A 16,010-nucleotide genomic window follows, 5' to 3' on the forward strand; every position below is an offset into this window, starting at 1 on the left:
CTGCAAAGTTCATTTTATAATTCCTATTTACAGACGAGAAAACTGATGCTCAGAGAGTAAATTACTGTTGCTCAAGGTCTTCAAGCCTGGAAATGGGGGGCTGGAATTTGAATCAAATCTAGAGCTGTCTAATTCCAAAGCCAGAGAAGATAACCCCTTTATACTCTATTACATTGCCTCTCTTAACCAGAAAGAAAGCAGAGTATATTGAGTTAATGGAGTAAATGTTTTAGACTCTTGTTTTCACCTGGCAGAAACACAGTGTTTTGTTTTGTTTTTAAAGCACTGATCATACTTATTACTGAACGAGTAGTCAGAATACCTATGCTTGTTTTATTTGGGAATATTTGTTAGATAAGAAAGTAAGGAAACATACCTTCTTGTCCAAGTTAAATAAAACAATTTTAATATCTGTTTTTATTATTTTGATTTAATGATGGCTCTGTGTTCAAAAATATCCTCCACATATTTCTAGTCTATTAAAATGATGCACTTTCTAAGTATCCTATTATTTATTTCACAAATATTTGTTAAAAATCTATATGTAGTGTACTTTGCAAGTGTCTGTTTAAATTAACTTTAATAAATAAAATAACCAAAAAATATTTTTCAAAGTTTAGTAACCAGCCAGTCAATTAACCTTAGGGGGAAATTTATTTTTTGTACCAGAACATTTGTACCAGAACATACTGAGCACTTAAGTGTATTATTTTAAGTCTCACAACAGTCAGTCAGGTGGGTACTAATCCCCATTTTACAGATGAAGGAACTGAGGCACAGAGGCTATATAGTTTACCTGGAATCACCGTAATAAGTGATGGATTCAGACCTAAGGTTCAAGTCCTATGTGATCATAGGTTTTCTATCGTAACTATTGAAAAGATCATTAAAAACAACAAGAAAGTGGGGAAATATTATCATATTCTTCTTGCTGGTGAGTTAATTCCATACTTTTGTCCAATGAATCATGCATGAAGATTCACAGACATTTTCTTTGGTGTCTTAAACTAGAACTAGCTGCAGTTAAAACCCAGATTCTAATTTTACAAACAAGGCAGCCTCTACCAATATTAAAATAAAATGATATTCCCTGGCTGAAAGAAAAATTCTTTGGTAACTATGGGAATACTTGTGTACAAAGACAGCATCTTAAATCTCTGTGCAAGTCATACACAAAGTGTTATTGCGATGAAAAAATAGTGGCGTGAATAATACCTGCTCACAGTCTAAGACACTTGATGTATCTTGGGCCTCAGTGTTTGTTGGATTTTGCAATTTCATGAACAAGATTTGTATTTTTTTAAAGTTCTGTATTTCTGTGTGTTCCACTTGATGTCAAATCTGTATTCTTAGATTGTAGGGTTACATTAAAAAAATAATAATCTCAGTCCCTCCTCCCTCCACTCCCCCCCACACACTCATTTTGTATAATATGGTAATGATATCACCGTAGCAGTAATTACGGGTCATCTTCATTTCTTTCATCTCTGCCTGTTCTGATGGCTTCATTCCTTTGACGGAAAAGATTTGGCTCTGGGTGCTATGATTATTTTGTTAAGCGTTATTCGAATAGACAGGAGTGAGAGAAATTAATCAATCCAAATGCAATTAGCATCATGTTTAACCCAGTGATGGACGTCTCAAGGTGAAACAGCCAGGGGAGTTTCAGACATTATTATTCAATCCAGTGGTTCTTATCTAAATTATAATCAAGAGAGGTTTTTATTGGCTTCTCAGTGTGAAGATGTAACTCTTTGCCTGCCCTGGGGGTCAAGAAGACTGGGCCTTCCTCCTCCATAGTCTTTAGCTACTGCCAGCACCCTGAAGTGGGTATGTTCCAAGCAGGAAACTTCTTAATATCCAAGACATTTGAAATGATCTATGCTGTGATCTTAGTCTGATTTTTCTGAGAGTGGAATCTAGCCTAGGGACAAAATATCTAATTTGGGGCAAAATGATTTTGTAGTGATCAAGTCACTTTGACTAGTTGTTGTTCTATTTTAACCTTACATGATAGATTATTATTGCTGTTCTCACTTTATGGATGAGGAAATTAAGACTGTGAAGCTACTAGCCTTTGGTCATAATAAGTGTCTCACCACGATGTATCACTATGTAAAGGCCCTGAAGCATGAATGTTCTACACAAATTTATTAGTATTTAATATAAGTTCTCACCCCAAGAGTATTAATCCGTTGCTTTGATCTCATTGCCTTTCGTTCAGTTGAGTTTACCCTTGAAAAGGGAACCAAGTGAAACTATGAGTAGTCCTGTGAGGCCCTGAAAAGGAAATAAAACACAAATAAGAAGTTGTTAGCTCTCATTTCTTGAACACAAATCTTTGGGTTTTTGTTGTTGTTGTTTGTTTTTGTTTTTTTAGTAGAGAAGGATGATAAGAAGGACTGAATATTTGAAATCTAGTCTTGTTTTGCTCTTAAAAGAAGGCAGGGCAAGCAGAGTTGATGGAGAAACACAGGCTTCACCTGAATACACCATTTTTCAAATGCCTGACAATTAAGATTCTTCTACTTCTGCTTTCAATCTTCAGGCATCATGGCTGACACTTCCCATATTTTATGTTCCTGCTTGATGTTTTATATTCTGGGAATAAATCTGTTGGCTAGATATTTCTGTCCCCCTTTTTTTTTTCTGTGTGAAAAGCCATTAAAATTATTTTCCATATTGGAACTGTCCAAATTTGTTTACCTGTATGCTGAGTCCTGGCTTTTCTGTTTTATATTACTTCTTGGATAAAACATTCTCTGGTAATGGGCCTTACTGTGAATTGAAGGAAAAAATGTTTGATATAAAATTGTCTTTCTCTGAATTTACTGGCGGGAACACCGTTCTTAGCCACCTCACCCTTTTGGAAGAAAAAGTACTGTTTAGACAAGCCACCCAATATAAGGCAATCTGGAAAGTGTGCCCCAAAAGGGCTTTTTGAGAATTCTTTGTTGAGGATGAAGATTGTGATAGTCTATGATAATTTGGTCACAGATGTAGCATCTAAACTGTTCTTTTCTCAGATTTTTCGGCCTCCTTTTTGAAATGCTTATGCCTGAAGAACTTTAGGCAAAACCCTGAATGAAGGTCATTCTGCTTACCATCAAATGCTATCCTCATTTATTTTCGAGAAAAGTGAGATTTTTACCAACTGCTCTCACACGTGTGTGCTCTCCCACAAGAGTTGATTGAGAATGGTCAGTAGACTTTATTACAATTCCACCTCCTTCTGAGGGCCACCGAGCCTAATAAGGCTCCAAGAGACCCCTCTTCCAGTGACACCATGCTCAGTTTGCAGCATCTTCTGCTCTTGACAGTGGCACCAGCACCAAATGCTCTCGCATTAGAGGCATTAAAAAGTGCTTAGTCCTTGACTTGAGTTATCGATCGCCGAGTGGTACGTTCTGTGCAGAGGTCTGAACTGGAGTGTGGTGAAGGATCTCCGTCTGGCAGACTGCCTGGAACGGCTCTGCTGTACACTGGCTCCATGCCAGAGCGACAGGAAAACTTTCCCGTTCCCGCAAGACAGAAATCGGCATTATCAATCACGTTGGTTTCCTTTTGTTCTCTAATCCACCAAAATAACTGTGAAGAGCTAGCCCCAACTCAAGGCCACTTCGAGCTCCTGTGAAGCTTCCCTGATACCTAGTACACAGTAGGCATTCTGTGTGACTAACTTAACCATTCATTCACCCCTTCATGCTTTTCTTCTGCACAGCACACACTGATGCCTAGATCCCTCTATAGTTATTAGAATTCATTCAAAGTTTCAAGGACCAAAAAGTTATTTTTAAAGGGTCAAAACCCTAATTATAACAAATGGCATCATTTCTACAAAATATCTTCTATGAGCTAATTAAATCAACAGCCAGTTAGCAGGCTGATTTGTACCAAACTAACTAGGATTTTGTGTGTTTCTTTTAGGTAGCAGCCTCTAATACTCAGCAGCATTCTAGCACGTCTAATCCTCCAGAGTATATATGTGTTACAGACACAAGTCATTCATGTTTCCATGTTTTGCATTCGAGCTCTTTTTACAATGAATAGTTCAGCCTCCTTTGGCCACTCCTGGAGCTGCTGTGTGCTCATTCAGCGAGGAGCTGGTACCTCTGGTAAAGCAGCAGCTGAGGAGACCCCAGTGATCGCCCAGGGATGGAGTCGAGACTAAGAACAGTGGTCATATGAATTTGAATGTGTGGCAGGATAGTTCTGTGTGCAGTTTAAAATTTAGAGGCACGCCCGGCCGATGTGGCTCAGTGGTTGAGAGTCGACCCCATGCACCAAGAGGTCACTGGTTCAATTCCCGGTCAGGGCACATGCCCAGGTTGTGGGCCCAATTCCCAGTAAGGGGCATGCAGGAGGCGGCCAGTCGATGTTCTCTCTCATCGATGTTTCTCTCTCTCTCCCTCCCTCCCTTCTTCCCTCTCTAAAATCAATAAATTGCTCTGGCTGGTTTTGCTCAGCGGTTAGAGCATCGACCTGCGGACCAGAGAGTCCCGGGTTTGGTTTCCACTAAGGGCACGTACCTCAGTTGCAGTTTGTCCCTGGCCCCGGTTGGGGTTGTGCGGGTGGCAATCGGTCGATGTGTCTCTCTCATATCGATGTTTCTCTCTCTCTCTTCCCCCCTCTCTCCCTCTTGCTCTATCTGAAGATAAATGCAAAAAAAAATATCCTCTGGTGAGGATTAAAAAAAAAAATTAAAATCAATAAATTAAGAGGCACGTCCCACTTAGAAAACTAATGAAGCGTCTTGTGGCTGATAAGGTTGATCAATGAGGCAGATCAGATTCCAATTTGATGGGCAGCTAATGGAACCAGTGAAACAGACTCACCTGCAGTTGGGGTTTGAAGATAGAGGCGGTGTGTTCCGGCAGCAGACAGGAGTCTACTACAAAGGGAAACCTGCCACTGTACTCCAGAACTCTGTTCCTCCAGCCCTACAAGACATTCTCCCTGAGAAACCACGATTTGGTTTCACCGCATCCTGACTACATGCTATAGCGTGGATTTCTCTATTCTTTCCTTTTCTCCTTTATTGTACATATAGTAACTGGTGTGTGTGCCCAAGCATATTGCCTTTTTTTTTTTTAACCAAATAGCCACTGGTATATTTTGAGCAACATCAGATGGCTCCGTGACAGTGCTTCCTTTCCTCGCCAGTGGCGTGCTCGTCAGCTCTTACCTTTCATGTTACAACAAGTTGTCTTGCTCTCACTGTTTAATAAAAACAACAAAAGTTCCTTGCATACCTTGCTCAACTGGAGAATGTTACATTTTTTTAGAGAATTTTTATAAGGATTTATTTGTGCCAAATTGACAACATGCTGGGGAACAAGATCTCAAATGCTGTTTAATGTTTTTTATTTATCATTGTGAAACCAAAGACAATTTCACAACTTTTTTGTATACGGTTAGTACCTGTAGGGCAATGTGTCTTTAGGTAGGGATAAATTACTGTAAAAGAAATGAATCTTAAATAGTTTTCCCATCAAGTGCCTTATTGCTTAAATAAACTTCTTGCTTGAAATGAAAATGGTGATCATACAAGAGGTAGCATTTATTGAACGCCCCTGTGGCCTTTGTATTGACCTCACCTTGAACAGATGAGGAGACCGAAGTTAGGAAGATGACTTGGGTGACTTGCCCTCAGTGGTGGTTAAGTGTAGGAGCTGGGGTTCAAGTCTCAGCCTATCTAATGCTAAAAGCCCTGCTTTTTAAAAAAAATATATGTTTTTACTGATTTTTTAGAAAGAGGAAGGGAGAGAGAGATAGAAATATCAATATGTGAGAGAAACAGATCGGCTGCCTCCTGCACACCCCTCCTCTGGGGTTCGAACTGGGACTTCACAGTCCATGGGGTGACACTCAATCCACTGAGCCACACTGGCCAGGCAAAAGCCCTGCTCTTTTCACAGTTATGCTGTCTCCTTGGTCTCCTGGCCACTCCTGTCAGAGCCTCCTAAAGACAACCCGCTGCTCTTTGTGATGGGAGAGAACCAGTGGAATGGAACTCTCCTCCACCTCGCCGTTGTTTTCAATTATGTTGAGGCACAGAGATAGTTAAAGTAGTTGGCATTGGAATTGAAAACCAAACATTACGAGTTGCTTCCATTTCATTAAAAGTTACTTATTCTTTACATTGTTCCCTATATTAAAGCAAGCAGAATTTTATCAGGCAATTGCCTCAAAGTTATAATCTGGAAAATCTTTCTGTAATGAAACCCATATGTCATGGGCGAAAGGTGCAAAGCCCTGGCAGAGAGGGCTGGTCTCATGAGAGGTTCTGCACCCAATCTCGTTAACCAGGGTGCCTCTGGTAATCCCTCATCCCCTCACTGGTGAGAAATCAATCTGTGCCACTGATTCTTTTTCAACCAGCCACCAGAAAATTTACTGCGGAGAAGGCAGTTTGGGGATAGTCATTGTGGAAAGGGAGCGGAGCCAGAGGCAAGGCTAAATGTAGGATGGAGGAATTGGAGAGTCTAAAGAAGACATTATATTAAACCACACACCATCTTCACAGCAAGCAGGATGCAGTCCTCCCTTCAGCCCTGACCTCTGAGTATCGCCAGGTATTTACAGCTGCCATGAACCTGACAGTCCTAAGGAAACTACGAAGGGGATAATGGAAACAGCATAAACCTGGAAGTTGATTGTAGTGTATCCATTTGCTGCCTTTAAATGTGTATAAGTGGTCCCCTCTCCCACACTCTCTGCAGCAATTCACATGTTCCCCCTATGGTGACAGTCTCTATTGTGGCTTTCTCAGTTTATGGTCTTGCACTGCATAGGAGGGCCCGTAAATCATGACCACCTGGAGGTCATGCTTCTCTTCTGCACAGCACACACTGTGGTGGCTGGTGACCAGTGGATCCCTCTTGGCACAGTTATTAGAATGTGGTGGTGTGTTGCCTTCCTCTTGAACCTGTAATCCTAGAGAATTAACCCAGAATTAGAAAATAGTTAAGTAATTTTACTGAGTCTAGATAAAACTCTCTCTAGCAATTTTATCGTCTCTAGGATTGTCTTCTAGCACATTGTAGGGGGAAAGGACCAGGAGAGAAGGGAGGAGCTGGAAGTGCCAGACTGCGGAGCGTGTAACCTTACCCTGGCCTTTACTTGGAGAATTATACCAAGCTGTAACTACTGGGAAGAAGAAGGGATGGAACTAGTCAGGGGAAATAGAAACAACTCCCTCTCCTCTGTAAGCAAACCATAGACATCTCTAAGGGTTTTTCCCCAAAGAGATTTGAAATCCTAGGTGGGAATTTTTTAGTAAAGTGCGTTTACATATAAAACCCTACTAGAAGGTAGGTGTGTGTGTGTGTGTGTGTGTGTGTGTGTAGAAGAAGAAGAATACAGAATAGTAGCAGAAGGCTGTCTCCCTACTCCTAATGGGATTTTGCAGCAGCATGTGCGAGTTTGTTTCAGAAGTCAAAAATGAACAGATGTTGGTATAAATTACCTCTGTGTCTGATGTCTTGCAAATTAAAAGCGCGGTTGGCATCACTAAACAATTTCACTAGGTTTGGGGGTGCGGTTAGCAGGCAGTGATTACTGTAGCAGGTCGGTGAGAATCTTCACACTGCAGCAGAGCAGGAGAGCAAGGATAAAGAAATGAGGAATAAAATAAGGGGTATGAGAATTAATCAGAGATGTTAACATCTCTGATGACAAGTGAACAGGAGGGCACGTGCTCTGGAGCAGCCCCTGACCCACAGCAATTTTTCTGTGCACAGAAAGGGGCTGGTGCTTAGGAGGTGATTTATAGGGCACAGCCCTCTTTTAGGGAGCAGCTATGTCACAAATTCGTATATCTCCTATATAGGACTGGCGAGTAGAAAAACTTTCTCCCCTCCCATGTGGAAGATGATGTCTTTTGAATTACTTCTACTTTTACGGTGGTTTCCTACTGCTCTGTGTACTTAGATTAGGTTGAAGGGGCAGGAATGATTGAGTGGAAAAGGGGTTGTTAAAAAGGATTGGTTAAATTCAAGGAGAGCTTGCCACTGAGTGACTTTGGAATATCCATTTATTTTTTTCTTCTAAATCCTTTTGATCCCTTGAATAGATTGGGTCTTTAAAATTTTTTTTAATCTTAAAATCTTGATCATTCTTTCATTTGGGGGAAAAAATAATAAAGACTTGGGGAATCTAAAGGGCAGCAGACAGAAATAATTAATGAGATCCGTAGATTGCTCCTGGCCCAGGATTTTTGGAGCGATGCTCTTTTCTACCCAGCAGAGTTTTGTGTTACCCATGTCTAGTTTCCAGAGCACCTGCTTCTAGCCAGGTTACAGGATCATTTGATGCTATTCTTAAGGTTCTTAGTAAGCACTGGAGAGTAGGCAGAAAACCTATCTAGCAGAAATAAGTGATGAGACTCATTCAGGTCAAAAGTGTAAGTCAATATCTATAGGATCGGGCTGAGGGAAAAGATCCCAAGGAATGGAATTTTTGAGATTCCTAGCCTCCCTTGTCGCAGCCAGTCCTGTATTCGTGCGGGGAATAATGCGTGCAAGGGAAGCAGCAGGCTGCTTCCCCTCCTCTGAGAGGGGCTGTATTAGCCAAGCATGTTCACTGATGAATATCCAAGAGGGCAGGGCAGGGGACATTAATATGCTAGTCATTTTACAGATGAGGAAACTGAGTCTCATACCCAGCTCATCCAGATGCTAAATGCTAGAGCTGAAACGTAAACTGAGTTCAAACCCTGTGTTCTCTGAAAGAAGTCATGCTGCCTCCCATTGGCAAGAAAAACATTTTTAAAATTTATTTTTCAATTACAGTTGACATTCAATATTATTCTGTATTTGTTTCAGATGTATAGCACAATGGTTAGAAAATTATGTACTTACAGAGTGGTCTCATTTCCCCTCCCCCCACACTTCAAGTACCCACCTGGCCCCATACCTATTATTTGGATTTTCTCTAGGATAGTTAGTCCTTGTCCATCTGTTCTTACCCCCACCCTCACCCCAATCTTTCTATGAATCTGGCATTGTTTTTATCAAGAGAAATTATTTTTCTTGTTAAACAAGCAAGGTATATTTAAAAAGAACCCCGCAAAAGAGAGAATGAAGCACCAAGGGCCACTAACAAGTCCTATTGTTTGTCTGTGGAAGGAAAGAAACTGACTTTGTTGTACTCTTACTTGGTTCTAGATCTTTTGTATAACATCATTCATTCAGCCAAGATTTATTCAGCAGATGCTAGGTCTAGCACTGTGCTAGGTGCTAGTGATATAAAAAATAATAAAACAGCTCTGCCGGAGTGGCTCAGTGATTGAGCATTTACCCATGTGCCAAGAGGTCACAGTTCGGTTCCTGGTCAGGGCACCTGCCCATCTTGTGGGCCAAACCCCCATTGGTGGGCATACAGGAGGCGGCCAGTTGATGTTCTCTCTCATCAATGTTTCTCTCTCTCTCTCCCTCTCCCTTCCTCTCTCTCTAAAATCAGTAAAGAAAAAAAACATTAAAATGTATTAAAAAGAGCCCTGGCCGATTTGGCTCAGCGGTTAGAGTGTCGGCCTGTGGTTCAGAGAGAGCAGGCTTCGGTTCCCGCTAAGGGGCGTACCTCAGTTGCAGTTTGTCCCCGGCCCTGGTTGGGTCGTACGGGTGGCAGCCACTCGATGTGTCCCTTTCACGTCGATGTTTCTCTCTCTCCCTCCCACTCTATCTGAACAAAAAATGGAAAAATGTCCTTGGGTGAGGATAAAAAAAAAAAAAAGAAAGAAATTTATTTTTAAAAATGTATTAAAAAGAATAATAAAAGTCTCTGCCCTCTGTTTTTACACTTCATCAGAAGAAAACAAGTATATAAACAAGTAATTGCAAATCTGATAGGAACGTTGTATGTCTAGGGATTGGTAGAAATCCACAAGGAAGGGACAGTCAGTTTGATTTGGGACAGGTGGAAGTTGTGGGCACATGAGGCCAGGCCCAGTGCTGAGACTTCCATGCCTAGCTAGTGGGATTTCTCTCTGTTGGAGCTCAGGAGCTTGTGGGAGATGGAGGATGTATATAGACTGCAGTTACCAAGAGCCTTCTTGTGGTTACAGAGTTTGTATTTTATTTCTTCCTCATACAAATTAACCAGGAACTGTTATATTTAGGTGGGGGCATGGAGAGTGGGAGCCCATTCGTCTGGTACCATTTGCTCTGGACTTGGGAAAGGCAGCAAGGAGGTCAGGGCAAAGGTCGTTCTCATCCCTGCAGGAGCCTCCCTAGCCACCTCATTTCTTTGGCCAAGATAGAGACATAATTCTTGGGAGGCCACAGGGCACAGCCTGCCGTGTGTTCACTGCGTGGCTCCAGAAGACTTCCGGCCTCCAGGGCAAGCCATCGGAAACTTTCAGCACTCTTGAATCCATTTAAGAGATCTGAAAAGAGTCTTGTAGGGATGAGGATGAAGAGGGTTATAGGCTACATTCGATTTTTGAGGATTTGCTTGACAGAATGAAAACGGGGGGCTTCTGGAGTGACCCTTGTAATTGAGAAATGTTTTACTTTCATTTTGGAGCCTCATATGTAGGAAAGTAGCTGTATAAACCGTCTTGTAACTACAGCATTCAAAGATTGATGGTGCTGAAAGTCAGAGAAAGACACATAAACCTTGCCTGGCTATATTAAATATCTAAGGACTGACAATGCCAAGAGAGAGGAGACCAAAGCTCTATAAACCCTACTTTATTACTCTATCCACAGATGAACTGCACCGAGGGAATATAAACCCTGTTATACTACAGTATTCGGGGACTGCCACCGAGGGATGGGGTGAAATGATCTCTGATTTTGATTTGAGATTATAAATGTCCAGAGACTAACAACCCAGAGAAGACTGTAATTTGGTTGGATTTTAGCCTCTAAGAGCAAACCCCTTGAGATAGTGAACATGAGTATTAGGTTACATTCTTGGGAGGGAGATAGGTTTTGAGGGAATTCCCTGGTGATTTTTTTAAGGGTAGATGATGTCTTCTCCAGTTGGCCTGTGCCTTGTAGCAATTACCAACTTCAGAACAACTTTGTACAGTTTTAGTTGTCAGTAGAGGTTTGTTTCCCCCGTTTTTGGAGGCTTTGTGGTGATTGAATCCGTTAGGGTCCCCTGTATACAACTGAACTAATTTGCATTTTTAAAATCTTCCTATGATTTTTTTTTTCAGATTTTAGGTCTTCATTAATCTTTCATTTGCTTTGTGATTTCAGCCAGAGAAATGACACGGGGGAAATTCCTCAACATTCTAGAGAAACCCAAGAAGTAGCAGCAGCGTGTGGACAGGATGTCCCAGGAGCTGGAACCACGCTCCACTCCCAGTGCAGCTCTGATGATGCGACCTCACTGCTTCCTGGCGAGAGGCTGGAGGGGGCACCTCCAGGGCTGACCCTCTCCCCCACTCCTGGGACTCTGCGCCTCTGAGGACTTTGGGCAGCAAGAGAAGACTCTGTTCTACCCAAGGATCAATGCAGTTATTCACTTAGCTTCCAGACTTTGACCGTCTCCATCTCAGATGTTGGTAACACCAGAGGGCACATCATTCTTAAAGGTCAAAGTCCTGCTTTCTCGTTTCCAGAAGTGATTCAGGAGCCTCAGGATCTTACAGTTGACTTGATTCAGTGATGGCAGAGTCCGTTGTGACAGCGATTGCATGGGTTATTTTGAGTTGTACTTGATCTTTTAGGAAGTATTGATGATGCGAGGAGCCCAGAGACCAATTAGATTCTGGACCAGACCATGCAGGTTGACCTGTAAGCTCTCCAGTGTATACTAGGTTCCAAGAATCCCCGGCTGGAGTAACCAGAATCTTCTACAAATGTATGCCTGCCTTTAAAATTCTATACCTCTCATGAAAGGCCCATACCCTAACGCCTTCCATTCCCCACCTCCCAACCCCACCATTCGTTCTGACTCCAGGGAAGGGGATCCCTGTGTATCAGGCCCCCTGGGATTAGCTTGTGTAGTGAAAGGCCCGTACGAGGTTGCAGTAGACCTCAAGACCAATTTGAAGGTGACAGAAAGGACTTTTGAGTTCTAGTTAATCTGTTACAGATTCAAGCGAGACAGTTAGTATGGCCTGAAGGTGGGGAAAGGGGATGTTTGCAGGAGTTCCCACTTGATTAAAAACGAGAAACTCTGATTGGCCTTAAAGGAATGTGCGTGCTGTGGAATGGGGCCGTGTCTGTCCCCCCGCGGCCCTCTCACGGCGCATCGCAGATGTTTCACCCATCTGACAGAAGCACATATGAAAGAACGAATTTCCTCACTTATATATAACTTACAGAGCTCTTTGCCAGTTATCTGTCTCTATGTTCAAACCTGAAAATCTAGCCGGTGGGTAATAGTGATTACACATGTTCTCCATATTTGGTCTTATAAACTAGCCCCCAGCCTCTAATGTTTTTAAAAATACATGGAGTTTCCTAAACTTGATGAAAAGAACATCCATGTGGCAGTCTGATGGTGTTTGGACACAAGGAAAGTCGCGGTGAGGTTTGTGGCCCTGCGTGTCTATGCCAGGGCGCATTACTGTTCAGTTCAGTGACTGGTCCATTTCCTGACAGGTGTGCCTTGTTTCCCAGCTAGAGTTAATGTTGGAGTTTTCTCTCATCTGTGCCATTTGCGATTGTACTTATTGACAAGAAGGAGAAAATTGAACACAAGACGCAAAGGACGAGTATGAAACGGAAAACATTCTGGTTGGATGCTACAGAGAAGGTTAGGCTGTAGAGGCTTTGCCTGTAAGTTAAGTTTATTGTTGACATTCCTGTATCTTAAATGTGGTTGAAGAGAGTGTGTATGCACAAAAAGTAGCGCCGCAGCATCAGGTTCGTCCTTTGCTCTGTTTTTGAGAGTTGATGACGTCAAAAGGGGAAACAGAAATATGTGGAGTATGTTGGGATACCTCCCCAAAACCAACTCGTCTGTAAGCTGCGGCTATGAGGTTGGTGTTTGGTCTGCTTTGGCCTCTCTTTTACTGTCGTCTTAGTCACCAGCACTTAATGTAAGTCGATATTTTAGAATTGTGATATTTATTGGTTTTATATGTATCGTCCTCAGAAATGTTAATGACGTGTTTTTATATGCTAATATAAATGTATGTACAATGTGTGCATGTATGTATTTCATGGTGTTGGAGGATTGTACTATGTATTTAATGTTTTCTGTGTCGTCATAATAAATGTGTTTCTTTTATAGGAGAGTGAATATTTCCTCAAAGGGGCAAGTTGCATACTTAAAGCATAGATCTCATCAGAAAGTGCAATTATAATGACAAATAATCCACTATCTTCCCCTTTGTGTGACCATGGGTAGTGTGGGGCTTTATGGTCATACTAAGTGGTCTCCCAGCATCCAGTCTATCCTACCTGCCGTCTAGTTCATTACTACTCAACTCCCTAGAGTAGTATTTAAAAACCTTTAATACCTCCCCATGTCTGGATCTCTCATCCTGGCACCTTAAACTCTCTGCATATAACCCTAATTAACCCCCCATTTTGGTTTCCTTCCTCTCCAACATAGGAAGTCTCTGTTCCAGTGAACCTGAGCAATCAATCCCCAGTTCCTCCCTTGAGCGCCTTTGCCCATGCCGTGGAGTTCCTAGAAAGGCTCACATCCTTTGTGCACATATCAAACCTGTCCTTCCTCTAATCCCCTGATGGTCGGCTGGAAATAATCCTGCCCCCTGCACCCCTACAACCTTCATGTATACCAGCCTCGTGACTGACCACACTCTCCGAGTCCGCCTCTCATTGCCCTACTGAATTATAAGCTCCTCGGGGTTTTAGCTGTCTCTTACACATCTGGTTCTTCTTCAATGTCTTTTTTGAACTATCTATTTGCAGACTTCCACTTAAATATTATGGGTTGATAGCAAATATTTCTCTGCCACCTACTAAAATCCTTAGTATGAGTTCCTTTTCAGCTCTGTTCAAGAACTAGAGAAGAAGAAGTATTAATCAGTACTACTATCGTCACCCGTTGATAAAACTATCAATGCCCTTTTATTTATTTATTTTTATTCCTCACCTGAGGACATTTTTCCATTTATCATCAGACAGAGTGAGAGGGAGGGAGAGAGAGACAGAGAGAAACATTGATGCGATAGAGCCACTTCAACTGGTTGCCTCCCGCACGACCTGACCAGGGCCGGAGATGAGCCTCAACCAACTACATGCCCTTGACCGGAATCAAATCTGTGACTCGTTGGTCCACGGGCCGACGCTCTAACCACTGAAAAAACCTGCCAAACCTATCAATGCTCTCTTAGAGAAAACATTCCATTTTAAGGAAAGCAAATTGCTAAGCATCCTGATTTTCAAGAAAATCTGGGTGGACCATAGGTTTCTGTGATCCAGGAAAGCATGGCTGGCTGGCTGACTTTCTAAAAAGTGACAGCATGTGAATGTCCTGTCCTAAATCTAATAACTAACTATGATTTGCCCACAGGTTTGTTTTCCCTTTCCCTTTGCCATTTTGAATACCATCCTAATAGCACATCAGTTGGCTGTGAGCAGTACTGGCTGAATCAGAGCATTGGTGCCTGGAGGCACATTTTAAAATTCTTTTTATTTTATTTTATTTTTTTATCATCCTCACCCAAGGACATTTTTCCATTTTTTGTGCAGGTAGAGTGTGAGGGAGAGAGAGGAACAGAGAGAGAGAGAAACATCGATGTGAAAGGGACATATCGAGTGGTTGCCACCCGCACAACCAACCAGGGCCGAGGACAAACTGCAACCGAAGTACGTGCCCTTAGCGGGAACCGAACCCGGGTCTCTCCGGACCACAGGCCGATGCTCTAACCGCTGAGCCAAACTGGCCAGGGAACATTTTAAAATTCTTAAATCTGCCCAGCCGGTGTGGCTCAGTGGTTGAGCGTGGACCCTGCACCAAGAGGTCACCGGTTCGATTCCCAGTCAGAGCCATGCCCAGGCTGTGGGCCGGATCCCCAGTGGGGGGCATGCAGGAGGCGGCCAGTCGATGTTCTCTCTCGTAGATGTTTCTATCTCTCCCTCTCCCTTCCTCTCTCTCTGAAAGTCAATAAAAAAAAAAAAGAAAGAAAGAAAAAAAATTGTTTTTAATTCTTAAATCTTTCCTCACTGGCAGTCTCAGTGCTTCTTGTGCACTTCAGTCTCTCGATTTTAGGCCTCTGTTGATTTGCTTGACTTTCCTTCCACTGTTTTAGCACTGAACGTTCACAGGCTATCAGTTGCATTGATATCACAATCCCATCATTCATTTTTCCTTGCCTTTTGTTACCTATATTTTTGAACTGGATACCTGCCAACTGCCCCTTGGTGTGAGTGCTCTAGCTGCAGCCTTTGTAGCTCCTCTGCCTTCCAGAAGCAGGCTCCCAGCTCCAGTGACTTCTCCATTGCCGGTGTGGCTTCCAGGGGGCGTTGAGGCTTCCAGAGGAGCTTTGTAATAAAGGCAGGCTCATGTCCGATGGGGTGCTGTGGTCCCTTTTCCTCCTCTAGGATTGAAGCATCACAGGAGAGTCAACTGGCAGAGCAGGAAGGGGAGAAATTGGCAGAGGGGCCGAGGTGGATGGTCCCAGGGGTCCGATAACATGGTTTCTTACCAGCTCTCAATTTCTGCACAGACCCCATCTCCAAGCATTTGGTTACATTCTCCAGGTCTGTTTTCTTCGTTCTGAGAGCTGCAGGACCGCCTGACCCCCGCAGAGGCTTCATTTCCCAGAGGAACCCCTGCCTTCAGAGAGCAGGCAAACAGTAGTCTTCCCAATTTGTAAGTTCTGACTGGCCTATCACTGACTTTTCCTGCCTATTTAGACATTGGGGCATTTGGGGATGCATCCCCGATTGTGCCTAGAGAGGCCACTGGCCTTCCCACCCTCTGCCCAACACTTTTTCTTCATGAGCAGGGGTGGTTGGGGCTTCAGGTGGCACCAGGTGCAACCGCAAGGCTCCTGGTTGGAGGGCTGGCCGAGCCTGTTAATTAGCACATGAACACCCCAATGCTCCATTAGCCCGACCAGGCATTCGGAACCT

At 42.9% G+C, this 16,010-nt stretch overlaps 1 protein-coding gene across 5 annotated transcripts in view; it reads left to right on the forward strand.

The window, feature by feature from the left end:
• LIN52 (lin-52 DREAM MuvB core complex component) overlaps positions 1 to 15,687 on the forward strand; it is a 107,303-nt gene extending 91,616 nt beyond the window's left edge. Inside the window, exons 6-7 of one of the 5 annotated variants that reach the window (XR_004960923.1) lie at positions 11,208 to 12,714; positions 15,636 to 15,687. Coding sequence is in view for 1 of the 5 variants with exons in the window: in XM_036272480.1 (XP_036128373.1) it covers positions 11,208 to 11,263 (56 nt within the window). In the remaining 4 variants the exon portion in view is untranslated. Of the gene's footprint in view, positions 1 to 11,207; positions 13,154 to 15,635 lie in introns of those variants that run through there. The other 4 variants (XR_004960924.1, XR_004960925.1, XR_004960926.1 and 1 more) reach the window with 4 other exon arrangements.
• Positions 15,688 to 16,010: the final 323 nt, after the last annotated feature.

This window comes from Molossus molossus, unplaced genomic scaffold, assembly GCF_014108415.1.
Source record: "Molossus molossus isolate mMolMol1 unplaced genomic scaffold, mMolMol1.p scaffold_m16_p_1, whole genome shotgun sequence".
NCBI classification, from domain to species: domain Eukaryota; kingdom Metazoa; phylum Chordata; class Mammalia; order Chiroptera; family Molossidae; genus Molossus; species Molossus molossus.